At 41.9% G+C, this 23,782-nt stretch overlaps 1 protein-coding gene and 2 long non-coding RNA genes across 46 annotated transcripts in view; 2 read left to right on the plus strand and 1 right to left on the minus strand.

Annotated features, from left to right (window-relative positions):
- foxp1b (forkhead box P1b) overlaps positions 1–17,500 on the plus strand; it is a 206,541-nt gene extending 189,041 nt beyond the window's left edge. For 26 of the 44 annotated variants that reach the window (XM_078946970.1, XM_078946971.1, XM_078946972.1 and 23 more), the window contains 9 exons: positions 327–414; positions 1,306–1,389; positions 7,323–7,527; positions 8,805–8,881; positions 9,417–9,518; positions 10,645–10,814; positions 11,146–11,215; positions 11,404–11,570; positions 13,907–17,500. In XM_078946970.1, the coding sequence (XP_078803096.1) occupies positions 327–414; positions 1,306–1,389; positions 7,323–7,527; positions 8,805–8,881; positions 9,417–9,518; positions 10,645–10,814; positions 11,146–11,215; positions 11,404–11,570; positions 13,907–14,042 (1,099 nt within the window). In that variant the 3' untranslated portion in view covers positions 14,043–17,500. Of the gene's footprint in view, positions 1–326; positions 415–1,305; positions 1,390–7,322; positions 7,528–8,804; positions 8,882–9,416; positions 9,519–10,229; positions 10,352–10,644; positions 10,815–11,145; positions 11,216–11,403; positions 11,571–13,906 lie in introns of all 44 variants that reach the window. The other 18 variants (XM_078946975.1, XM_078946976.1, XM_078946996.1 and 15 more) reach the window with 2 other exon arrangements.
- On the minus strand, positions 2,236–5,360 carry LOC144992124 (uncharacterized). Its single transcript, XR_013655921.1, has 2 exons — positions 5,274–5,360; positions 2,236–5,159 (listed from the first exon to the last, which is right to left on the minus strand). It is a non-coding gene; the product is annotated as an uncharacterized LOC144992124 (long non-coding RNA).
- LOC144992125 (uncharacterized) lies at positions 5,379–5,705 on the plus strand. The gene is made up of 2 exons (XR_013655922.1): positions 5,379–5,453; positions 5,568–5,705. It is a non-coding gene; the product is annotated as an uncharacterized LOC144992125 (long non-coding RNA).
- Positions 17,501–23,782: the final 6,282 nt, after the last annotated feature.

Below are 23,782 nucleotides of genomic sequence, written 5' to 3' on the forward strand. Positions count from 1 at the left end.
GAACATCTTCTTTGAATAAAAAAATGCACATAATTATAGCAATAATTCAAGTTGGTGACAGATCACTTCTCCTTGTCTGCTTGTCCTCTGTTTTTGGACTGTTGTGGTTAAATTCTATTAAGTGTTTTAAGAAAAGGAGCAAAACCAACAGGGAGGTTGAAAAAGAAAACATTCATATTCCCATTTTCTCTTCCCTTCTTTTACGGAGCGTTAGCTCATTAAAGAAGGACGTCCTGCCTGTTACCAGAGTGATTTGTCCCCCTCTACTCACAGATCTCTCAGGTCAGGTTGGGCCCCCTAAGTGACTTTTTGTGTGGCCTTTTCAGGCATCTCAACAACGAGCACGCCCTGGACGACAGAAGCACGGCGCAGTGTCGAGTGCAGATGCAGGTCGTACAGCAGCTGGAGTTGCAGGTATTGTCCATGCAGTTGTTTTGATCTAAATATTTATTGAATGCTTCCTAAGTTTTCTCTGAGGCCCTCCCCATCAGGGTCGGGGGGGGGGGGGGGGGGGGGGGGGGTCGGCGGAGAGAAAGAATTTTCTGCATTTGTCATTAAAGAAGTGTTATATATGCACGACAGCAAGCGGAAGATATATGCAGAGCCTGGGGCTTAGTGGAAAGAGATAATTACATTTTGAATTTTACTGGCTTTTAAAGTTATTTATGGCTTTTAATTGTTTGGCGCCAACAATAAAACACTTGGTGAGATGACTGGACAGCACAGTGTGATCAGACGCTGTTTGTAAGACAGAAAAAAACAAAAAACGTTGTTTTAGTCCAACGAGAGAAGGCAGAGAGATTCCTGCATTGAAATATGTGACTGTGCATTTAAAAACTGCAAACACAAGAGGTTCACAATTAATTCTAATTCAGGATTGAAGAAATTCATTGTTTTTTGTTACGAATACATTTATGATCCCTTAAAAATATCTTTTATTATAATTTCTGCAAACACACATAATGTTGGTTTGTGGTTTATTGCCCTTCGGCTTGTGGTCTGGTTCAGAGTTGGAGTTTACAGACTGGGATTCATACTCCAATAATAAACTGCTCTTGTTTATTAAAAGATGGCCGTCCGTGTTCGCCTCCCGTTTAACTGCTGTTAGGACACATTTTGCTTGTTGAAAATACTCCTCGGTTTATTAATCCATATTTACGATCAACAATTTGCTTATAAAACAAAAACAAGTTGATTTTGTAAATTCAGTACAAAATATTTATTCTGTTATCAGTCAGTCTATGAAAATCTATACATCATATTTGATTGTAATCCTCAATTCATGTTTTTCTTTTTCTTTGTCAGCTTGCAAAAGATAAAGAGCGTCTGCAGGCTATGATGACACATCTTCACGTCAAGTCCACGGAGCCCAAAGCCCCCCCACAGCCGGTGAGCGGCAGTTCCATCATGCTTTTCTGCATCTGTTCCCCCCCTTGTTCTTTTGTTTGTCCCCATTTGCACACATGTATTCATTAATCCCTTCTTCCATCTTCTTATTTATTTGCTAAACACAAACAGCTGTTCCTTTGAGGGAGACAGTAAATATAGTTTGGAAACACATCTGCTGACATCCGTGATTCAATTTGCTGCCTGTGATGAACTGGATGCAGACTGTAACGGCCCCCATCTCTGCATCTGAGTGCCGATGCCTGACTGAACGAGAGCAAAATATTAGTAACTGCAAAAAAAAAAGAATTTAAATTATTACAAATGGGAAAAATTAGGACTAAGGAAAAATAGTTTTATTTTAAAAAGGAAAAAAAACAAATTTTCCACCTTAATTATAACACTTCTCTGTGTACATGTAACTATGTACTTTTATTTTTAGAAGTGTAAAATAGCATGTGAAAATATAAATACCAGCTTTAAAGTCCCTCTCCGATCATCTTCTGATCTATTTTCAAAGTCTTCGCAGTGTTTTTCGATTTTATGATGATGCTATTTTTAGGCAAAATCTAAAACTTTGTCGTTTGGACATAGTTTCTGCAGAGCAGCAAGAGTTCATTAGAAATTCACCTCTGAGTTGTGGGCTGAATTGTTGACACAGAGTAAAGCCAGTGCTCATTTCTCATCATCCCTCTGTTTACGCGACTCTCCCATTGGCTTACAGCCCCTCACCACCCCAAGCTAACATTAGAGTAGCAAAAGAAAAAAGAAGAGTGAGGAATATCGTAGCCATCCAGCCATACGGTTTAGATCCAGATTCCAGCTCAGACGAGGAAAACATAGACGAACATGGATCTGTTTGAATGCAAGTGGATGCATCAGAATGACGCAGAGCAGTAGGACTTTGTCCTGCCCATCACAGTTTCTGTCATAACTGAGTGGTTCTTCCAACTGCATCTTTGTCATCTGCTTCTGATTCAATTATTTAAATTAAGAAATCCTCACAAACAGGGTTTAATCTTAAATTCTTAATATATGTCCTCCTCTGTGTGAAAAATCCATCAATAGCACATTAAAAACACCAAAGGCATAATTTAACTTGTAGTGGGTTTTAAAAAGTTTAGGAGCATAAAAACTCATGTTACTAAAATATTTTTACAAATTGACTCTTAGTGTAACTAAAGTGTCATCTGACTACTGTAGAGATTAACCAGGAAAACGCGTCTCCAACAAAAGGCCACTTTAGCCTTGTATAAAATTCACTGCACGCTCTGAGTGACTCTGACTCAGGGACAGTAATCTCAGATCAACAAACACAGCAGTCAGAAACCCGCAATAGAGCTTTTCTCTGAGTTTCTCTACAGCCTGTGCCGTACGGAGTTCAGCCCTGTTCTTGGTGTGTGATGCATTTTGTCATGTTAACACACGGCCTCATCATTGTGTTTCAGGTGGTTCACTATGAGAATAAAAAATAATAGAGATCATTTTTTTCAAACTTCTGAGCATTAATGGAAGCTATCACACATGTAGATGTGCCACGTGGATGAGGAGGCTGTCGTCATCCACAGGCCGTGTGCTCCCGGCACAGCAGGGCTCTGCCATGTCAAATGACAATAAACTCCCTGGTGCAGCCGTGTCGGCATCACACTTTGTGTAGATGAAAACAGGGCACTTGTGTGTGAAAAGTGCTAGGGTGGCAGATAGTGCCTTGGGTTTGCCCCCCTGGAACTGTGAGAACAGGCTGTGTCACACCTCAGCGTTGGCTCACTGAAGGAGGAACACTACGTCTGACTACAGAGCTGCTCGGGGGCCTGGATCCCGTTAGGGTTTTGTGGGACTGGACCGAATGAAGACACAAACACGAAGCAAAATGGAGCTTCAGCAAACTAGAAACAGGGTAAAAACAGAGAGACTGCCTTTTCCAGTCATTTCTGCTTCTGTTTGAATTTATTTAACCCCAGCGAACATTTTCATCCCTGTTCAGTTGTAATTGAAGTGATGCTCTGCATTCAGTGTCAAATGACTTCCAGTTTTCCTTTTTTGTGTCTTGGATGGGGGATGGGCGATGAAAGCGAAATGTTCCGCATTAGCAATGCGTGTTTGTGTGCATATGTCACTGAATGTGTGTGTTTGTATTTGTCGAGGGGTGAGTGGGTGGCTGTCTGCACTCGGTGTCACTAAGCATTCTTGTCAGAAATCTGACCTTTTACGTTATACATAATTAAGGGGGTCTTATTGTTTTTTTTGGTTTTTTTTGCAGTTTGCAGAGTCAAAGCCAGTATAATTAGATCACCAATTACCATTTAATTAATTTCAGTCTGAAGTCTCATTTTGTCCACAAACTGGAGTGAGCCCAAACGCTGAAGCAAACAAAGGCGAGGCTATTACCAGCCTGTCTGGCCTATTGTTGCAGCCTGTGTGTGTTTATGGCCAGAGAATACGGATGAAACCTGAAACAAAGCCAGAGGAGTCAGGACTGCAGCCTCAGTCTATTGATAGGATTGCATCAGAAACACCCAATCCAAATGCATTTAGTGCATTCTTCAGAATACCACCTGCTCTGGTGCTGACAATGCTCTCTACATCTCTGCATCAAAACTATCAGAAAGAAGAAGCGTGAAGAAGGAGACTACAATCTGCTAAACCGGTCTTTTTTTTATTTTTTGCAAAAGAATTTATTTGCTTAATATCTGTAGTATTTGTCTGTGTTTGTGTAAACAAAATCTAAAATGTGTTGCATTATTAAAAATCTTTAAATTGTGGAAAGATTTAAACCATATTTCTGAAATCTGTGTTTTAGTCTAATGTGTCAAAATATCGATGGATCATTTTGGTGACTTGAACAAGAGCCGGGTTTTTTGACTAGTACCAGGCGTTAAAGGGGATTACTACGGAGCCCGTGTCCTGACATTAAGATATAAAAATATATCTTGTTCCCACAGATTAATATCTTGTTCCCACAGGTTATTATGTCGTTCGCACGAAATACTATTCCGTTCCCACAAGATACTATTCCGTTCCCACAAGATACTATTCCGTTCCCTCAAAATACTATTCCGTTCCCTCGAAATGATTAACTCGTGCGAACGCAATAATTATGTCGTTCGAACGCAATAATTAATCCGTTCGAACGCAATAATTATTCACGTCATAAGTCATTCACGCGGATATGCTCTTTGTACGCCGGCAAAAGCCGCTTTCAGCTGTAACTTCCGTGTCTCTGTGACCCATATTCGTTCAAAAAAGGAACATGAAAAACAAAATTGATCACTTTATTACCGTCTCAATGAATATAAGAAAAATATCAAAAGATTTATGATAACTAGGCTGCTTTGTCATACGATAGCTCCTGCTAGGCTAGCTCCGCCGCAGAGCTCTCTGATCATGTATGCCGGCATTTGGGCAACTGGCTGGTCTGTTGTCAGACAGCTGATATTGTAGTTTAGGGTCGAATAGGAATAATAATATTCAGGACTTGTCTTTTATTAACTTTAGCAGTCAGTATCTTTACATTCGAAGGCTATTAGGCTACATGCTAACTGACTAGCCGATCATTTCCTGTTATTAATTTACGTCATAGATTTACACCAGATACCTTCACATTTCTGTCTGTGTGTGTCTCATTACATTGCATTGAAGACACGGAGGATGTTTAGAGAACAGATTTATTTATTTTAAAAAGCACAGAAGCATCCATCGTATTCACGTTCACATCATGGTACGCCCTCAGTCATCTTGCTGCAAAAGCCGCTTCCTGCCGCTACTTCCGGTCTCTGTGAGCATTCAATAGGGGTAAAAATAAAAGCAAGAATGGTCGATCTGTTATTTTCTCCATGACAATCTGAAAAATATCATATTAAGCTGGCTGCTTCGCCGAAAGCACTTACCTTTAGCTTGTAGCATAACAACAATGGCAGTACGTCACGTTTCCCAGAATGCTTTCCTGCCAATCATTGGCCAATCACCGTGTCCCTGTGACCAAGGTCTAACAACAAGACCAATGGTTGGCCGCAAAGCATTCTGGGAAACGTGACGTACTGCCATTGTTGTTATGCTACAAGCTAAAGGTAAGTGCTTTCGGCGAAGAAGCCAGCTTAATATGATATTTTTCAGATTGTCATCGAGACAATAACAGATCGACCATTCTTGCTTTTATTTTTACCCCTATTAAATGCTCACAGAGACACGGAAGTAGCGGCAGGAAGCGGCTTTTGCAGCAAGATGACTGAGGGCGTACCAGAGATCATCATCATGTGAATGAACGTGAATACGATGAATGCTTTGTGCTTTTTGAAATAAATAAATCTGTTCTCTAAACATCCTCCGTGTCTTCAATGCAATGTAATGAGACACACACAGACAGAAATGTGAAGGTATCTGCTGTAAATCTATGACGTAAATTAATAACAGGATCAATGATCGGCTAGTCAGTTAGCATGTATCCTTATAGCCTTCGAATGTAAAGCGACTGACTGCTAAAGTTAATAAAAGACAAGTCCTGAATATTATTATTCCTGTTCGACCCTAAACTACAATATCAGCTGTCTGACAATAGACCAGCCAGTTGCCCAAATGCCGGCATACATCAAAGAGCTCTGCGGCGGCGCTAGTAGTAGCCTAGCAGGAGCTATCTTATGACAAAGCAGCCTAGTTATCATAAATCTATTGATATTTTTCTTATATTCATTGAGACGGTAATAAAGTGATCATTTTTGTTTTTCATGTTCCTTTTTTGAACGAATATGGGTCACAGAGACACGGAAGTTACCGCTGAAAGCGGCTTTTGCCGGCGTACAAAGAGCATATCCGCGTGTATGACTTATGACGTGAATAATTATTGCGTTCGAACGACATAATTATTGCGTTCGCACGAGTTAATCATTTCGAGGGAACGGAATAGTATTTTGAGGGAACGGAATAGTATCTCGTGGGAACGGAATAGTATTTCGTGCGAACGACATAATAACCTGTGGGAACAAGATATTAATCTGTGGGAACAAGATATTAATCTGTGGGAACAAGATATATTTTTATATCTTAATGTCAGGACACGGGCTCAGTAGATTACTTCTCTTTTCTGTAAAAAAAAAAAAAAATCACACTTATTTTACGATGCCATACAACAAAACACACAAAAGTTGTTTCTCCATGGCTTATTGTGCGCTTTTTTGCTGCAGTTCTCAAGACTTTTCCTCTTAACTCCGTTTGAAGCTGTCATTAATTTAGAAACTGACCCTTTTTGGCAAATTAGCAATTAGACTAATTTTGTAGGAATATGTATGTGTCATTAGTTACCCTGCCGGTTAATAGCTGTAGCAGGGGTTCAGGCAAGAGCTTTCCACTTGACTGCTGCTCTAATATGAACGCTTGGCACAGAAATGGGAAAAAAGAGCTACACTGTTCTTCTCTTCACATTCTCTCTGGGTACTTGGTTTACTTTGTGAAAATGTCTTCCTAAATGTCTCATTTTTCTAACAACTAAACAAACCGGTTCATCGTTGCTCCGTCCAGCACAGGCCTCAGGATGGAGGTCAGTCAAGCACAGCGGTTAATCAGTAGTTCACCTCTATAATTAGAATCTTCACAGGACGTTTTCAGCTTGTAATTAGCCTAGATTAGCTCCTTCCTCTGGCTGCCTTATTATCGGGACCGTTTAGCGGAAAATGAGACGCACAGTGTCAGTTTTTAGTGCTGCGCCAGCCGCCATCTCCTGCTCATGGTTCAGTCTGTGGCTATGGTTTAACACACGGTTGATGTGGAGGAGGTTCAGGGCATTCTACTGGAACAAACCACTAAACAAAGCTGCTGAAACACATGACGGAGAATCTAGCTTAAAGGATGTGGCAGCTCCAACTGCGTGCCATTACCCACACATGTGGAAACTTGCTATTCATTAAAGCCTAATTCCTCTTCTGTCCTTTTTTTTTCTGTTTCAGCTCAACCTTGTGTCCAGCGTCACATTGTCCAAGTCAGCCCCAGAGGCCTCCCCTCCCCTGAGCCTTCCCCAAACCCCCACCACACCCACGGCTCCCCTTACTCCCCTGTCCCAGACGCACTCGGTCATCACACCCAACAGCCTTCACAATGTGGGGTCCATTCGACGGCGCTACTCCGAAAAATACAACATGCCCATCTCTCCTGGTACTGCAGATCACTCACTCACTGCAGCAGAAGGTCCTCAATGAAAATCATTAAGACATTACACCCAAAAAGCATTGATGGCTCATTTTGTAGTCGCTTTAGAAACACTGTGGGGCAGTAGTTCTGTAATCTTTTTGAATTACAGTTTTAACTTGTTAGTTAAAATGTGTTTCAAACATGTTTATAATAAAGGTCAGTCAATTTGGCACAATAGAGTCGATAAAAACAATAATAATGTTAGGAAGGGAGCCGGCAAAAGCCTGACCTTTTAAAATCTATTGATACGCTTTCAGCATGTAAACAATATAATAATTATAGTTTAATAATTTTAGTGATGTTATTCCTTATCATTATTCCAGATTTAATCTGTTTTTTTTAAAAAGAGTTTTACAGTTTAAACACGCTACAGATATTTGACATCAAAATAAAGATTCCATCACACTAGTATCTGGTTTGTGGAAGTTCTTCACTGACTGGTAAAAACGTTTTAACATTTTCCAACAACAAAGCCAGATTAGACGGGACTTTGTTAAGCACCTTTAGCACAGAAAACACTGTTGAAACTCTGCTCTGTATGATAATCTGATCCTGTAGTGAGTTGTCTCGGTGTTGAAGTTTTTTCACTACAATGTCTCCAAAAACATGTCATTTTTTACCTTTAAGGAATTTTCAAAAATCAGAAACAACTTTTAACTATCAACAGCTTTATTTTACTAAATCGTCATCTGGAAATTTTCAAACTTTCCCTTCAGGTTCAAGTTCAGATGGAATCCTTGTGATTTTGAAAATAAGACCAGAAACCCAATGCTAAAAAAGAAAGGAAGAAAGGAACACCATCTTCAGTGTCGTACACGCGAGTTTGTGAATATATTGTCTAACATTCAAATGATAGGGAGACTACTGCTTAAAAAGATCTAAATGTAATGTAAGTAAACACAGAATACATTTATGGCTTAAATGTGTTTAAAGGTGTTTTCTTCTCGGTTGTTTTATGTCAGTGATTCATAAATCAGTGTTTAATTAAAGAACAAGCAAACACCCAAAAAAATAGGTTAGAAAAACAATGGAAAGGCCTCGACAATGGCCTGGAGGACCATTTGTCCATGTAGCTTCTTCAGAGTGAATAAAGGGATGGAGTGCTGAGGAGCCTTTCTTCTGTGCAGATAAAACTATTATCTATGGAAATCCACAGCTGGTTTATGTTTGTCAGCCACTAATGTGATATCATTGCACTTCTTCACACTGACAGCTGTTCATTTCTGTTTTTCTGTGAACAGATCTTAGTCAGAACAAAGAATTCTACATGAATGCAGATGTGAGACCACCGTTCACATATGCCTCTTTAATTAGACAGGTAAGGATGCCTCTGTCATCTTCTGATTTAGTCTTTGATGGAAAAGTTAGCATCTGTCTTACATGACGAACAGCCGTATGCTTATCTGTTAAAAACCTGCTGCACGAGGCCTGATAATCCATTAGGTTTGGCTAAAGCCACAGTCAAAACTCCTGGTTTGGTTTAGCCTTTTGGTGCTGCAGCTGCTACCAGATTCATTTCACACAACAGTAGGGATGAACCTGTCTAATATGGCTGGTCAATTACTGCTCAGCCACAGTAGTCTGGGATCTCGGGAACTAATCTAAACCGTCCATAATTGCTGCTCTGTAATCTGTTTTTGCTTGCCCTTCATTTACACAGACAGAGGGAAATGTATTCAAATCTCCTCTGAATTAACAGGGATTCATAGTCCTAGGAGAAGGCTTTTTGCCTTCTTGTCTTTCTTTGCCTCATGGGAGCTCACACAGACCCCATGTCCCTCTTGTGAGTGAATAATTGTTTTGTGAAGCCAGCAGAAAGTGTCAGTGTTTGTTTTCTCCTGTTCCCCATCCAGGCAATCCTCGAATCTCCTGAAAAGCAGCTAACACTAAACGAAATCTACAACTGGTTCACACGAATGTTTGCGTATTTTAGGCGCAATGCAGCGACATGGAAGGTAATTCTGCTTCTTTTTCTTTAAACCGCCTCCAGTGGACGCTGTGAAAAACTTTGGATGAATTAGAAAAGTCAAGTTTGATAGTTCTCAAGCTTTAACTCACAGCTTCCTCCATCCAACAGAACATCCTCCTTTTATAGCAACACATAGGAGTTTAACTCTGTGTTCACCACACGATGGGCTTGTGGTGAAGAGGATCTGTTAGCTCGGGATCCTCAGGCTTTATATTTGATAGCCGCTTAAAGAGAGAGCACAACAGTAGTAAGGGGAGCTGATCCGTGACAGTGTTCTGAGTCTGCTCCACCCGTGTCCTCATCCTCTCCCACATGTGCCGACAGCACCTCCATACCGCCTTCCTTTTTCTCTCACCTTAAGGATTGAACATGTCAAATGTCATTTTATTTCTATCATAAATGTGTTAGATATTTATATGTTAATGTAGCCTGGCCTCTTTTTTTGATGACAATCAAATGAATAGGGTAACATGTCTGATTTTTGTAGTGGTCACAGAAGCAACTGTGTGCAACAAAATATCTCTTTAGATGGAGGTTTGCTGTGTGAAAAGTTCCTGTTTGTGACTTTGATCTGTTTTACTGTTTTCTTTTAGGTTTCATGCCAGAATGTTTCCTTTTTTTTAAATGAAATTCTTTCTGATGACAAATGTCACCTTTCTGATAGAAAACTCTCTTTGTTTTTCCACACTAACTTCAGAATGCAGTCCGGCATAATCTTAGTCTTCACAAGTGTTTTGTGCGGGTAGAAAACGTAAAAGGGGCAGTGTGGACAGTCGACGAAATAGAGTTCCAAAAGAGACGGCCTCAAAAGATCAGTGGGTACGTGTGGCCTGTTTGAGCGTCTGTCTCACCGTTGACTGATGGGAAGAAGCTCCCGCCACTGCAGCTCCATTTCATTCTCTTCTGCCACGGCGTTCCTGCTTGCTCTGGCGTGCCCCCCTCCCATGCTTTCAGAAGCCCTTGGTGATGCCTCATAACCCACAACAGCTTACTTGCATTGTGTTCCTCACCCCCCCTTTGTGTGTGTGTGTGTGTGTGTGTGTCTCTGTGCGCACTTCTGTGCTGTCCATCACTGCATCTGCATCTGGCTGCCCCCCCCTTCGCTTTCCCAGGGTGCCGTTCGCACCAATCTTTCTCTGCACACGTGCTTTGTGAGGTTAGAGGATGAGTGTGGGTCCTTTTGGACCGTTGATGATGAGGAGTTTAAGCGTGGCCGACACATACAGCGAGGCCGTCCTCGGAAACACATCGCTGATGAGAACTTTGACAAGCTACTCGTACAGTAAGCACCTCCGCCTGCCCTGGCCCCCGGCCCCACCTGCATGCCCCCCCCACCCCACCCCTCAGTGTTGCTATCATGCTTTTTGTGTTAAGCATATCATCCATCATGCCTCCATCCACTTGTTCTTCTCTCTCATGAACTGCAGAGCATTGAAAATAGTTGTGTGCTATTATGAAGTGATTGAACATCTCAGAACTGTAGCCTTAATCTCCACATTACTACACCACCAAATGTGTTTAGTTCAAAGTGCATCGATTTCTTTTTATGAAATCAGATCCTGGATCTGAGTGAGACATGAGTCTGTGGCGTAACTTGATTGTTCTCTTTGCAGAAGTCCCGCCCTTGTGAAGAACATTCAGAGCAGCCTGGGCTTTGGCCCCAACCTCTCTGCTGCCTTCCAGGTAAAAAACGAACCTGCCTTCCTCCACAGCCACCTCGTCTGAAGGGACAGTGTGAAGTCGGCTTCAGTCTCAGTTGCCTAGCTGCTGCTTTCAGAGTAATGTTATGCCAGGGGCAGAGTGATGTGCTGCTCAGAAAGTGCTGACAACTCTCTTCCTTCTCACTTTTAATGCTGGGGGCTTGCTTTCAGGCTTCAGTGGCAGAAAACAACATACCTCTATACACTACTGCTTCCATTGGAAGTCCTACCCTCAACTGTCTGGCCAATGCCATCCACGAGGAGATGAATGGAGCAATGGACCATGGAAACAGCAACGGGAGTGACAGCAGCCCGGGACGGTCGCCCCTGCCAGCTATGTGAGTGACACACACACTTTCTGTCGCACCGACAGTTTGTGTGGGATAAGAACTGAAAAAGGAGAAGCCTGGCTGCAAAAAAAAACAGCCCCACTGGCCACCCAGAATGCTCTGTAATGACCTAATGCATGGCTCTGAATCAGACAGAAACCATGTCAGAGGGGCAATAAATAAATTGGGAAAGCATGATGTTGGAACTGTGCGTCGGGTCATGGCCAGGCCTCCCCGCAGAAAAGGAAACTCCACCTTTTCAAAGCCTTCCTAGCTGGAGCAGCCAGGAAGAGAGGACAGCAGCTCCCGTGTTATTCTAGCACTAGTTTATAGGTTCTGCTGTCTGAGCACAGCCATCATCAGAATTCCAGTTTGTTAGAATATTGACTAAACACTAAGATGCACAGTGACAGAGCCTCTGGCTCTGACACATTAGGAAACGCCTCTCAGCGCCCACAAAGAAAACAGCACGCGGGCATAATTAGTCTGGAGGACATCATCTAAAATGCTCTGCAAGAAAAGTTGTGGTCTGCCTAAAAGCCGCAGCTCCCTTTCACTCGTACGAGCATCTGCTATGATGATAGAAGCTTAAAATAATTCAACACAATCAGCATCGCTTCCAGATGTGGAGGCAGACTGCTGATGCTCGGAGCAGGTAGACTCAGGGATGGCCTCCCAAAATGCCAGACCTGCAGAGAAAATCTGTTGGAATGAGGTGCAGTAATGAGCCTTTGGCCAAACGGAGAGGACCGCCCTCCCCGATCACTGTGAATATGGCTGTGAGCGTGGCTGTGAAGCAGGAAAGGCAGAGACAGGATGGGTGTGCTGGCCTGGAGGCAGCCTGAGTCTCCCTGTGGCCCTCTGCTTCTGTCTTCAGGCCTAAAAAAATCACAACTGCTGCTTCACACACAGACACACACACACACACGCGTGGTGTCGGAATATAAAGAGCTCAGTCTATTTTGTGTTCTGAAGTTGACTAAACTAATCTAACACTAAATGTCTCGCATTTCAGCAGAGGGAGGGGGCAGCAGGTCCTCAGGAAATGAGCTGCGGTCTCATGCGCTAACCTTTCACGGGTTTTCTGGGATTCGTCTGATTCCAGGACGAGTTCAGCTCCTCTGGTTCCTGCCGTGTTCTCCTCACTCTGCAAACAAACCAAAGCGCTCCTCTTAAGCCGCAGACAGAACCCGGCTCTCCAGAAAAGACTAATTATCATCGGAGTGAAATCAGCATGCAGTTCAGGAGCAGAACAATAGCAGCCTCATGTCTACCCTGCAGCCACAGTCAGACCTGGGGCTGAGCACTTGTGGAGTTCCTTTGAAGTGAAATTCCTTTTTGCTTCATTACTTAAGCTGAACCCTGTGCGTTCGTGAAACGCGACTGGCAGCAGATCGAACAGGACATGAGGACAAAGTCTAAACCCAGGCTTTGTGATGAGGAACACTCGGTTTGTCCCTCGCAGTAAATGAGCACCATGCCTCGTGGTGACACTGCTCTGCCTGCCGCCACAGGTTCGAGTCCCCTGCAGCTGCTCATGATGTTTTTCCCCCTCAGCCAGACCTTCTCTTTCTCCTGTTTTTTCTTCCTGCTCGGTTTCTGTAATGAGAAATTTGGCAGATCTCATCTCTTTAGTGGCTCTTTTGCCCAGGCGCTGAGCTGGGGGGAGGGAGGCTCATGTTCTGCCTTGTTTACAAGTGACAGCGTTATTATTCTCATAAGGGCTCTGTTTCTTATCAGGGTGTTGTGGTAGCACACTGCTGCGCCTCTCCGTGCACGCCTCTTCTGCCAGCTTTTCTTCCTTTATTGACACGCGGTTGAAAATATGCATTCATTCAGGAGTTCGAAGCGTTGAGCTGGTGTCTGGTCGCTGTGTTTGCTTGAAGTTGATTAATGATAGAAGCCAGTTTAAGGTCGTCCTCTGGGGACCCGCTTTGCAGGTTGTGCATGTTAACAAGCAGGAAGAGGAACACACAGTGCGCCGCTGATCCTCCACCACCAGGAGGCTGACGACAGCGCCACACTCGCTCCACACAGTCCTTTCACACTTCTCCTTGTCTTGTGTTGTTAATCTTCCTCATTTATCAATTCCAGCTGAATGCCCTGATGTTGGTCGCCACAAAAAAGCCGGCAGCTTTTCTAGAGTTGGAATCGCTTAAAAGAAAGCCGCAATGCTCGTCCATTGAGCGAGGCCGCCTCCTGACGCCTCGGCAAAGCCAGACACTCGTTTTTGTTCCCCTCCTTTCTCGCCCTCTCTAAACAGAATTAGCACAGGTATCACTTTGGTGCTGGACGGGTTCAGAAGAACAAAAATGAAGTGAGAACTTGGCTTTGTCTTCCTGCAGGCACCACATCAGTGTGAAGGAGGAGCCACTGGACCCAGAGGACCACGACGGACCCCTGTCTTTGGTAACAACTGGAAACCACAGTCCAGACTTCGATCACCACAGAGATTACGATGAGGAGCAGAGCGTGATGTGATGCTGTGGGCTGGACGCTACCCCTCCCCCATTTCAGAGGCCAAGACGCCGAGAATCGTGTGGGAGAAACACTGGACTGCAGTCTCAGCCACTGACCCCCTTTTCTGTCATGCGTCCACATGGACTCTCCAGTGCCAAAAACTCTCCAAACACAGTGAACCCCTCAGGAGGGCGCAGTCGTTTTTATTTCCTGTCTACTTCTGCTTCCACAGGTTTAGAAAGCAAGGAGATACCTCCTTTGTGTTTGGTGCTGGGGGGGGGGTCAGGTTGAGACCGTTGCTGCACAGCCAGAGACTGCAAAAGCCCCCCACCCCCCCCAACACACACATTCAACCATGAAGGGAACAGAGGACTAAAGAGAAAGAGAACTTTTACTTTGTGTGTGTGAGAGGATGGACGTCAGGTCGCCGCTTTCACCTTCGTCTTTGTTTGGTTCCATTGAAGCAGGGAGGAGTCTGACCATCGTCTGGTTTCCTCGCCATTATTCTGCTGTTTTAGAAGTAGCATCTGCTTTTTTTTTTTTTTTAAAGCTGTTCAGACCTCATGTCCATGCTGTAAAGCTCTGTGTTGTCAGTGCTCGATAATGAATGTTCTATAAAACACGCACACGTCGCATTCCAGGCAGCATTTTTCTGTCATTTATTCCACCATCATCGAAAAAAAAGAAGAAGAAAACCAAATCTGGGTTCCTCTGTCGCTCCGTCTCCTACTTATGAAGTCCGCTGGCAGTGCACTGCTCATAATGAAGGCTCTCTCCACGCATCAATGAAGTTTAATTTAAGAACTGAATGAATGACAGAGAAATCATGCAGGTTATGATTTAGACTTATGAAATGATTCTTTAAAACAGCCCCTCATGAAAGCGCACGCTGAGCTGCAGCACCATTTCTGATGAGTTTCAAGCTCCACGATGATCAAAGCGCTGCAGAAACGGAAGACGTGAGGTCGCCTAAGTCTGATTCCTGAACACAGCTGTTGTTAGTCTGAGACCTCTGCTTCTCTGATTCCGTTCACGGCTTGAGGAGGAAGTGGCACTCCTGTCCTCATGTTTCGGTGCACGAGCGGCTTCGGGTTTCAGCGGGAACGTCTGCAGCCAAGACGGCGTGCTCACTGTCAGCCATGGTGGAAGCTATGCAGACAGACAGAACTATTGTACATTCCAGCCTCTGACAACCACAGTCACCGTTCAGACATCCTGCATGTACAGACCCAGCAGAAAATGTGGCCATCCTGATATCCAGCTGAGGTTTTGGGATGCAGCACAAGGCAGCAGGAACAGACAGCAGCCCACCACTTCTTTAGTCTTTAGTAGATTATGAGGGTTTGGAAATCGTTGTTCTCAGCTGTTGGTGTGTGTTAACATCATGTTATGTGGTTACCAAAGATAAAGCAGTCAGTGTCGCACGTTCACACAACATCCCAGGAGGCCCAACTAGATCTCGTACTTCAGATCCAGTTTGTGGCACAGAGCACTTGTCAAACTGACGGTTGTTGTTTTCGTTTTGCTTTATACAAACCAAAGTGGACAACTTCATCAAATCAAAAATATTTTGCAGTGACCAAAACTGGTTGGTGCCTATAAATGAGAGCCCACCATAGGGGCCACAGAGGACACCAGACTAGAACCTCTCTCTGTAGAAACCAGAAAGGGTCAAGTCTATGCTGATAAACAGAAAAAAAAACTTTGTGTTTCGATTGGAACAACGATCCTTTTACTCTTTTTCTAAGCTTTAAATGAATTTGTGCCCCGCCCCCTCCTATTTTGTTTAGTATTTGTCCCCCTGATACATTTTATGTCCAGAAAACACTCCTGTATGCTAACGAGCTGTGTACACGGTACTTTAGGACAACTGTTGTTTTTCTAAGTTCATTTTATGACAGAGGCAATGTCATTTTTAGCAAACCTTTTTGGTATCCAGGCAGCTGTGGGACGGGTCTGTTGGAAGCAGGCTAGGACCGTGAGAACCAGGTTGAGTTCATCCACAAGCTCTCAGTAAAGGCGCTGCGTTTGTTTGCTGTAGAGAAGACAGGGAGGGAATTGTTAGATTAGGTCAGTCTCAGCATGTGCAGCTTGACATTGCTAAAGATAACAGCATGAGAATCCGTATGCATACCTCAGTCCAAACCTATAGGGAATGATTCATTTGAAAGAAAAAAGTCAACATTTCACTCTGTTGCTCTTAGTTGTTTGTCTTGCATGTGTAGTCTGATACTGAAGATAAAAAAAGAATAAAAGTAAATAAATACAGAGCTTCTTTTCCTTTAAAGGTTTTTTTTAGACCAATCCAAATCTCAGGCTTCCTTGTTGGTGGACTCAGTCAGCTGTTTGCTTCCTGTCTGATGCACTGATGAGCTCTCTATCATACGTGGTTGTACATACATGTCACTAAAGCCGTTTTCTTGTCCTGTCTCTCTCTCTCTCTCTCCCTCTGTGGTTAAACAAAAGTTTCATGTTTGCTTTATTGCAGCTCCTCTCTATGAAACAGTCATGGGGAAGACCTGCTGGACGTGTTTGGGATAGAACGCTGTGCTGAAATGTACTTTGTAAAGTTTCCTTTAAAACATTTCAAAAACATCGTCCACCTGTGGATTCGCTGAGGAGAGGGAGGGGTCACCCCGGATGACCAGGTCATCCCAGCTTTTGGACTTTAAACTGTAATATAGAAGAACAGAGTTTTGTACAGATGTTTCCCCATTTTTGATTGAAGCTGGTTTTTGATACTTGGTTTAACCACTGTTTTCTGTGGCCCTGTGGTAAAAATGGCGGGCAGGTTTGTTTCCTTTACAATTGTCAGATATCTTGCATGACTGATCACAGGGTCATAGAGACTGAATGACTTGGGGAGGGATAATGGTCAGTAATGGAACATGGGTGTATCAATGATATTTTATATGAAATGAGTACAAAAAAGGAGAAAAATATCCAGTGCCAAGATGTAAAGTCTTCTGTCAAATAATGTTTTTGTTTGAAGAAATTCTTTTTACACACATTTGAGTATGTTAAACACACATTTTTGGGCATCCAGGTTTTTGCACACTCATCCTACGCCATCATGAAAGAGTCAAACCAAGCACAGCAGACAGGTCAAAGGTCAGAAGTAAGCAGCAGCATCCAAGCCCCAAATATTGCACAAACACACAGCATCACTGACTGTCTTCATGGACCGTGAAGCTCACCAACTCCTTGTGTCTCTCCTGCTCTGACATCACACCTGTTTTTCGTGCTGGATGGAGGCAATGAAAGGGAAGGGATGGTGGTGCTGTCATCTTGCAACAGCTTTTACTTTGATTTTTCTTTTTAAGATGTACCACAACTCTCAATTTTATTTAAAAATATGGTTAATGATGTCTTCCATCAGTCTGTTTCCTCATTCTTCATTTGTGATGAGACACTTTGTAATCGGTGGCAACGACTGATGTGAGTATTCTAAACATGCAATAAAATGCTGGTTGTTCATATTTTTTTCTCAAATTGTCATTCATGTCTGCAAATTATTGTCTTAGTTTTAATTTAAATGACACATTACTAAAAAATGGAGGTGGTTTAAAATCACAAGAAATCTCTAAGATCAGTTTTCACAGAATTCTCAAATTACTGATTACTGTATGTGAATTCTTTCATTCACGTGACCGAGCTGCTTATGATGATAACATTCAGCTAAAGGCTGTGTCACATGGCCACTACCTACATATTACAGGTATTGCATGGATGAAAATTGGTCTTATGTGAATCTACGTGGAAGTGAGAGTGATAAAGTGAGAAAAGTCATGACGTAAAATTTTCCCAGATGTATCACGGATGAAACACATTAAAACCACGGATGAAGTACGACTAAACCACGCAAAGAAGACTTAAATCAACATATAACATGATCCATGCATGGTTATTGCATTGTTTATCCCTTGTGCTATCCTAGGCACTTTAACATTGGGAGTTGGGTCATCTAGACCCACTAGACAGTGCACTGAACCTTTTTTCTTCAATGATTTGTGATCTTCACTGGTGTCCATGGATTACATGAAATCTTTCCACCTTTATCCACCTTTGTCATGGTAGGGAGAACACGTCAATGTAAGGGTGGGGTCATCTAAGATAGCACAAGGGTTAACATGATATTTGTGCTGTGGGCAGGATATAAAAGTTAAGCATCTTTGGTACATGGATGAAAACTCCGTTAGACATCCATGGAACGGTCATGAAAAGCCGCAAATTTCCATATGCATCTTGCAAAAATCACGCACAACTGCATAAGATTTACATATTAATTTCGTATAAACTACGTAAAATATAAATAAACTGTGATTCTTAACCGACCAAAAATTTTAAACAGCTCATAAGTGAATTTACGTAAAGACTTGTCGGCTGAAATCCTGACGGACATCTGTGCAAATGACAAACACAAGAAATACTTATGAATTACGTATATCAAGGATGTTTAATGAAAAACCAACAATTCATACGTGGAAAAGGGATAAACACACGCAGTGGCTGTTTGACACGGCCTTAAGTGAACAATGTTAAAGATATCTTTCAAAAAGAAACATGTAGATGTGAGCTTTTACATTTAAATATTAAGCAACCTTATCAATAAAAGTGAGAGACTTTTATATTACATTATCGCAGTACAGTGATCCCTTGATTATCGCGGGGGTTACGTTCCAAATAGAACCCGTGATAAGCGAAACCCGTGAAGTAGAAACCTTTATTTTTTTTACAATTATTATACAATGAAATTCACTATTATACATTGAAAAGAAAAAACAAACCATTTAACAGGCTAAATCAATTGTTTTTTAACAAATAAAAGTACTTTAGAAACGTTTTTTCAACAAATAACTTCTGTAGTGTGCTGTCAAATAATAATTTCAATCATCGATAAAAACAAAAGGCTTTAAATTGCGGAGATTAGCCCCGCCCACCGCGACCCGAGTGGATTAAACGGAGGAAAATTTAAAATGATTATGAAAAAAATAAAAAAGTACAGTGGGACAGATAGTGACTCCGGTCTTCTTTTTCACTGCTCTTCATACTGAGCCGCTGCATCCTCTGCAGCGTTTTTTCCTTTTGAAGCCCGCGGTGCAGCTGCAGGTGTGATTGTTCGGGAGAGGAACATAGTGATAGGCAGTTGTTGTTCCTCTTTTTTCTTCTTTGCTATAAGATCCTTATACACCGACATGCCACCATCGATTATGTTGGAGAACTGTAATAAACGGCTCATCAAAGGGTCCCATTCTTGAGCTACTCGCTGAGTGACTTTTTAGCCAATCAGAATGCAGAACACAATGCACAATCCAAATCCGTGAAGTAGCGAAACCGTGAAAAGTAAACCGTGATATAGCAAGGGATCACTGTACATAAATAAATGAAACATTAAATCAAGTATATTCAAACAGGGCACATTTTTTTTCCTCTTCTCTATTGTCCAGATGCTCTCTAGCAAACTTTAGACAGGCCTGGACTTAAGTCTTAGTCACCCATATGGGGGGTTGACCGGACCCGTACAGGTGCTGTGGGTTTTTGGGTTGTTTGGGCTCTGGAGGGTCATAGAAAGGAGCAGCTGCTTCTTTAGGTGACTGTGGACTTAAAGAAAGTAACAGTCTTCTGGATTTCTTGTACTTTGAGCTGATAATGAATCATTGTGTTTTTAAAAAGACAAAAATGTGTGACTGCTCTGCCCTCAAACATACTGATGCATTTCATCTAATTTTAAATAAAGCTTAGCGCATCTTTATCCATTCACACAAACACTTTAATCGAACAGTCGGAGTTGGCAAACTTCCAGCCACGCAGTGGAGCAATTAGCACTGCTGTGGTGTTGGTTATTGATAGTTTGATGTAAACATGTGTTTCTGAAGACGCGCTGCAGGCGTTGCTGTGCAATAAACCTGCTTGTAATTAGATTCAAATTATTTGTCTGTTTCTGATATTGTAAAGCAGCCCTTACCACATCAGTTAAATTGACACGGTGCACCGCTTGGTTTATTCTGTAATTAAAACATGTTCTGTTAATTAAATGATGACCACTTTATTCCAGGGCTCTTGTGTTCGGGGTCCTCGGCAGCTCACTGTTTGGATCATGAGTTGCCAGACGCTTCCCTAATCAGCCCTTGTTTTGTTTCAATTACTGCCTCCTTTTCAAAAACCATGCCTCACTGCCCCCACCCAACACACACACACACACACAGATACACAACAATGGCATGGGCCTGCTTCACTGCCAACACCAACACAGTAATCAGTAATTCTCTACTGGGCCAGCTTTCTTCTCTATTGAACAGCACCTCTAGGTTTCAAAGAGTATAAGCAATTAAAACAAGAACTAAAGGAAGATGAAAGTAGAATGATATTTATCACATCAGTCAGCAGGCCTCGTGTGTAGAGCCAGTGGTAATTACACTCATTGAGTAAATATCTTAGATGGTCCGTCTCTTTGAAAAATACTTAATGGGAAGACACTGGATTTACTGATGGGCTTCATCACTAAAGATGTCCTTAAAACAATGTAGCTCCACAAAGAACTCTCACAAGGCCACAAGCCAATGTGAGCTGTTAGTGACAGAGCAACTTTAACCTTTCTACCAAAACTACCCACTAAACTTTACCTACTTCAGGTTTACAGTGCATTCTACTTTATCATGCAAATTATATGTAAGTGTCAAAAAGATGCAATTCTTTGTTTTTCAATGAAACTCTTGGATGATATTGTGTCTCTGGGCTCTTTGGATCACTGACATCAATCTCAGACACCTGTCATGATTAGTTTACAGGTGAGTTCCATTAAAGGAAAAAACTACTAAAGGACGTTCCACATTATGAAACAGACCAACATTTTCAAGCAATATGGGAAAGAAAATGGATCTCTGCTGCTGAAAAGCCTTAAATAGTTAAATGTTTTGGACGAGGTACGAAAACCTTCAGCGTGATCATCGTACTGTGAAGAGATGTGTGGCTGATTCAGAGCACACACGGGTTAGGCCGAATGAGGAAGGTTTCTGCCAGACAAATACATTGGCTTAATAGAGCAGCTGCTAAAATACCATTCCAAAGCAGAAAGCACAGATTTGAATCTTCTGGTGTCTCTGAAGTCCCACCAACATCAAGGTGTAGGATCCTCCAGAGGCTTGCATCTATACAGAAACCTTCTATTCAGCCTCCCTTAAACAACAATCACAGGCGGGAACAGCAGGGGGGTATTCCAGAAAGCAGGTTATGCTAGCTCCCACGGTAAGTTTGAGGCTAAGGAAGCAGATAACCTCAGCTTTTGGTTCCAAAGATGGAGGTATGTTTCAGGGTAGGTCAAGTTGCCATGGCAACTCATGCTCTGAACATAACCTGGTCTGGAGCAGGTTTAGTTGAATGTTACTTTGTTTACAGAGAGGTGAAGCAGCATGGCGTGTCCATTTGAAGATGATTTAGTGGATGAAGAAGCTCAGATAATACTTTTTCCACAGTGAGAGGGTGATAAGCACATATGGATGTTGGAAAAATAAACTTTTTTACTTTGATCTAACTTAGTTATTTGCTTCAGTTAAGATAAATAATTTTTTTAGTTAAGTTATCTTAAAAACAACACGTAGTTTTCAGACAGTTATTTGATTTTCATTCAAATTAATTCAATTAAGTAGGTGTAACTTTGGTGCTGCCGTTAGATCGGCACCACAAGGGATTGTGGGATATCATTCCCTTTGCCTGTCTGGACGGATTTGGGTTTAAGTGTGGGTTTTTGACCAAATGTGTTTAGTTGTTTTTCTGTTTTACTGTGTTTTACCGTGTTTTGCCGAGTTATTTTGTCCTACTAAGCTTACGTCTCTGCACCATGAGTTAAAGTGATGGAAAGGATGATGAGTTTATATAACACTCCTATATTGTGTTGGTGAAACGATAGTGATGGAAAATTATAATTCATTAAGATGGAACTAATATTAATTGAAAAGGAATAATATGACATTTAGTTAAATAAATGTGTAAATTTCAGTTGAATAAACACTAATTAAGTTTTATAGACGTAAGAAATTAGGTTGAATAAATTTAACTCAATTACTTGTTACCATTAGAAGTAATTCATTTAAGTTGGCAAAATTGGATGTAATATATATATATATGCTTCACAAGGAAAATGGAAATAAGATCAGAAACTCGTGCGTTTACTTTGTCTTTTCTTCTACTACAAGCAGAAACTCTTTCTTTTGCTGATGCAGCCGTATTACTTTTTTGATGGACGTATAATCTTCATACGCCTACATTGATCTCCGACCGTCTCACTGAAGTATAGCGCTCTCTTTTTTTCTCCACGCGTTTCTTTGGTGACTCTGTAAATCGGCGATCCATTGAGAATGTCTTTATGTACTTGACGTACGCATTAACCCAGGGTTACCAAGTCGAGCGTAATTACGCTAACTCATATCCGGTCTTTTGGAACCGACATACCCAGAGTAAGCAAGTTCAGCCAGAGTTCAGGGTTAAAGTCAGGCTAGTTTAAACATGCTACCTGGAATACCCCCCTGCAGTGGGCCCAGACATACATAAAGACTTGTTTGCAAACAGTTTTGTTTACTGATGAGCGCCGTGCAGCCCTGGAATGTCCAGATGGATGGAGTAGTGGGTGCTTGGTAGATGGCCAGCATGTCCCAACAAAGCTGCCACATCAGCAAGAAGGTGGCGGAGCCATGGTTTGGGCCAGAATTATGAGGAAAGAGCTAGTTGGCCCCTTTAGAGTCCCTAAAGGTGTGAAAATGACCTCTGAAAAGTAGGTGGAGTTTCTGACTGACCACTTTCTACTGTGTTACAAAAAGAAGAACCGTGCTTTCCGGAACCAAATCATCTTTATGCATGACAATGCACCATCTCCTGCTGCAATCAATACCTCTGCATCATTGGCTGCTATGGGCAGAAAGGGAGATAAACTGATGCTGTGGCCCCCATCCCCCCCTGACCTCAACCCTATTCAAGCAGAAAGTCTCAAAAAACTCACAAGTTAAATGGATGCTAGAATTGTGAAGCTGCTACAAAATAAGGGGTCCTATGTTCAAATGTAATTTGACGTATGAAGATGTTTTTGATTGGAATAGTTTTGGATTTCAGTAAATATGACCTGTTAAGGCAGCAAATTCAACAAATGACCATTTTCAGGATCAATCAAATGATGTGGAACTCTGTTGTGTGTAATAATGTGGAACAGTGACTTTGAAGCTTCTTAGTTTTGAAAGAAATATTGTTATCTTTACGAGGTTTGTTCAGTAACATTTATCATATACGCTAATGACTGTCATCTGCACTGAGAATTCAGAAAAGTCAAAGAAAAATAGCATTTGGATAATAATTTGGAATGAACTGTAGTAAATGAAAAAATGAAACATTTTAATTTATTTTATTATTTTATTCACTTTGTTCCATTTCTACTAGAATAATTGGATAAAATGTGTTGTCTTTGTGTTTACATTGAACTTGTAAATTAAAACAAGTAGATGATGTGCAGCAGCTGTGAAGCACATGGAACTACACCACTGCAGTAACTGCTATGTAGTTTCATGGTGTAAACAAATCACCAGTCTGTTTTCTAGATCCAGACATTGCACTGCATGAGTCTGCATCGCTTAGCTCACATTCTTTTCTTCAGAAAGTCCTTTCTTCTCCTGGATCTACACTACATTCTATACTCTTCACACCATTTTTCTTAGTCAGTCAGTCTGCATCAAACCTATTAGTTTAACACAACCTATGCACTTATTAATTGACTTTTC

The sequence above is a fragment of the Oryzias latipes genome, chromosome 5, assembly GCF_053564925.1.
Source record: "Oryzias latipes strain Hd-rR chromosome 5, Olatipes_Hd-rR_3.1".
Taxonomy (NCBI): Eukaryota; Metazoa; Chordata; class Actinopteri; order Beloniformes; family Adrianichthyidae; genus Oryzias; species Oryzias latipes.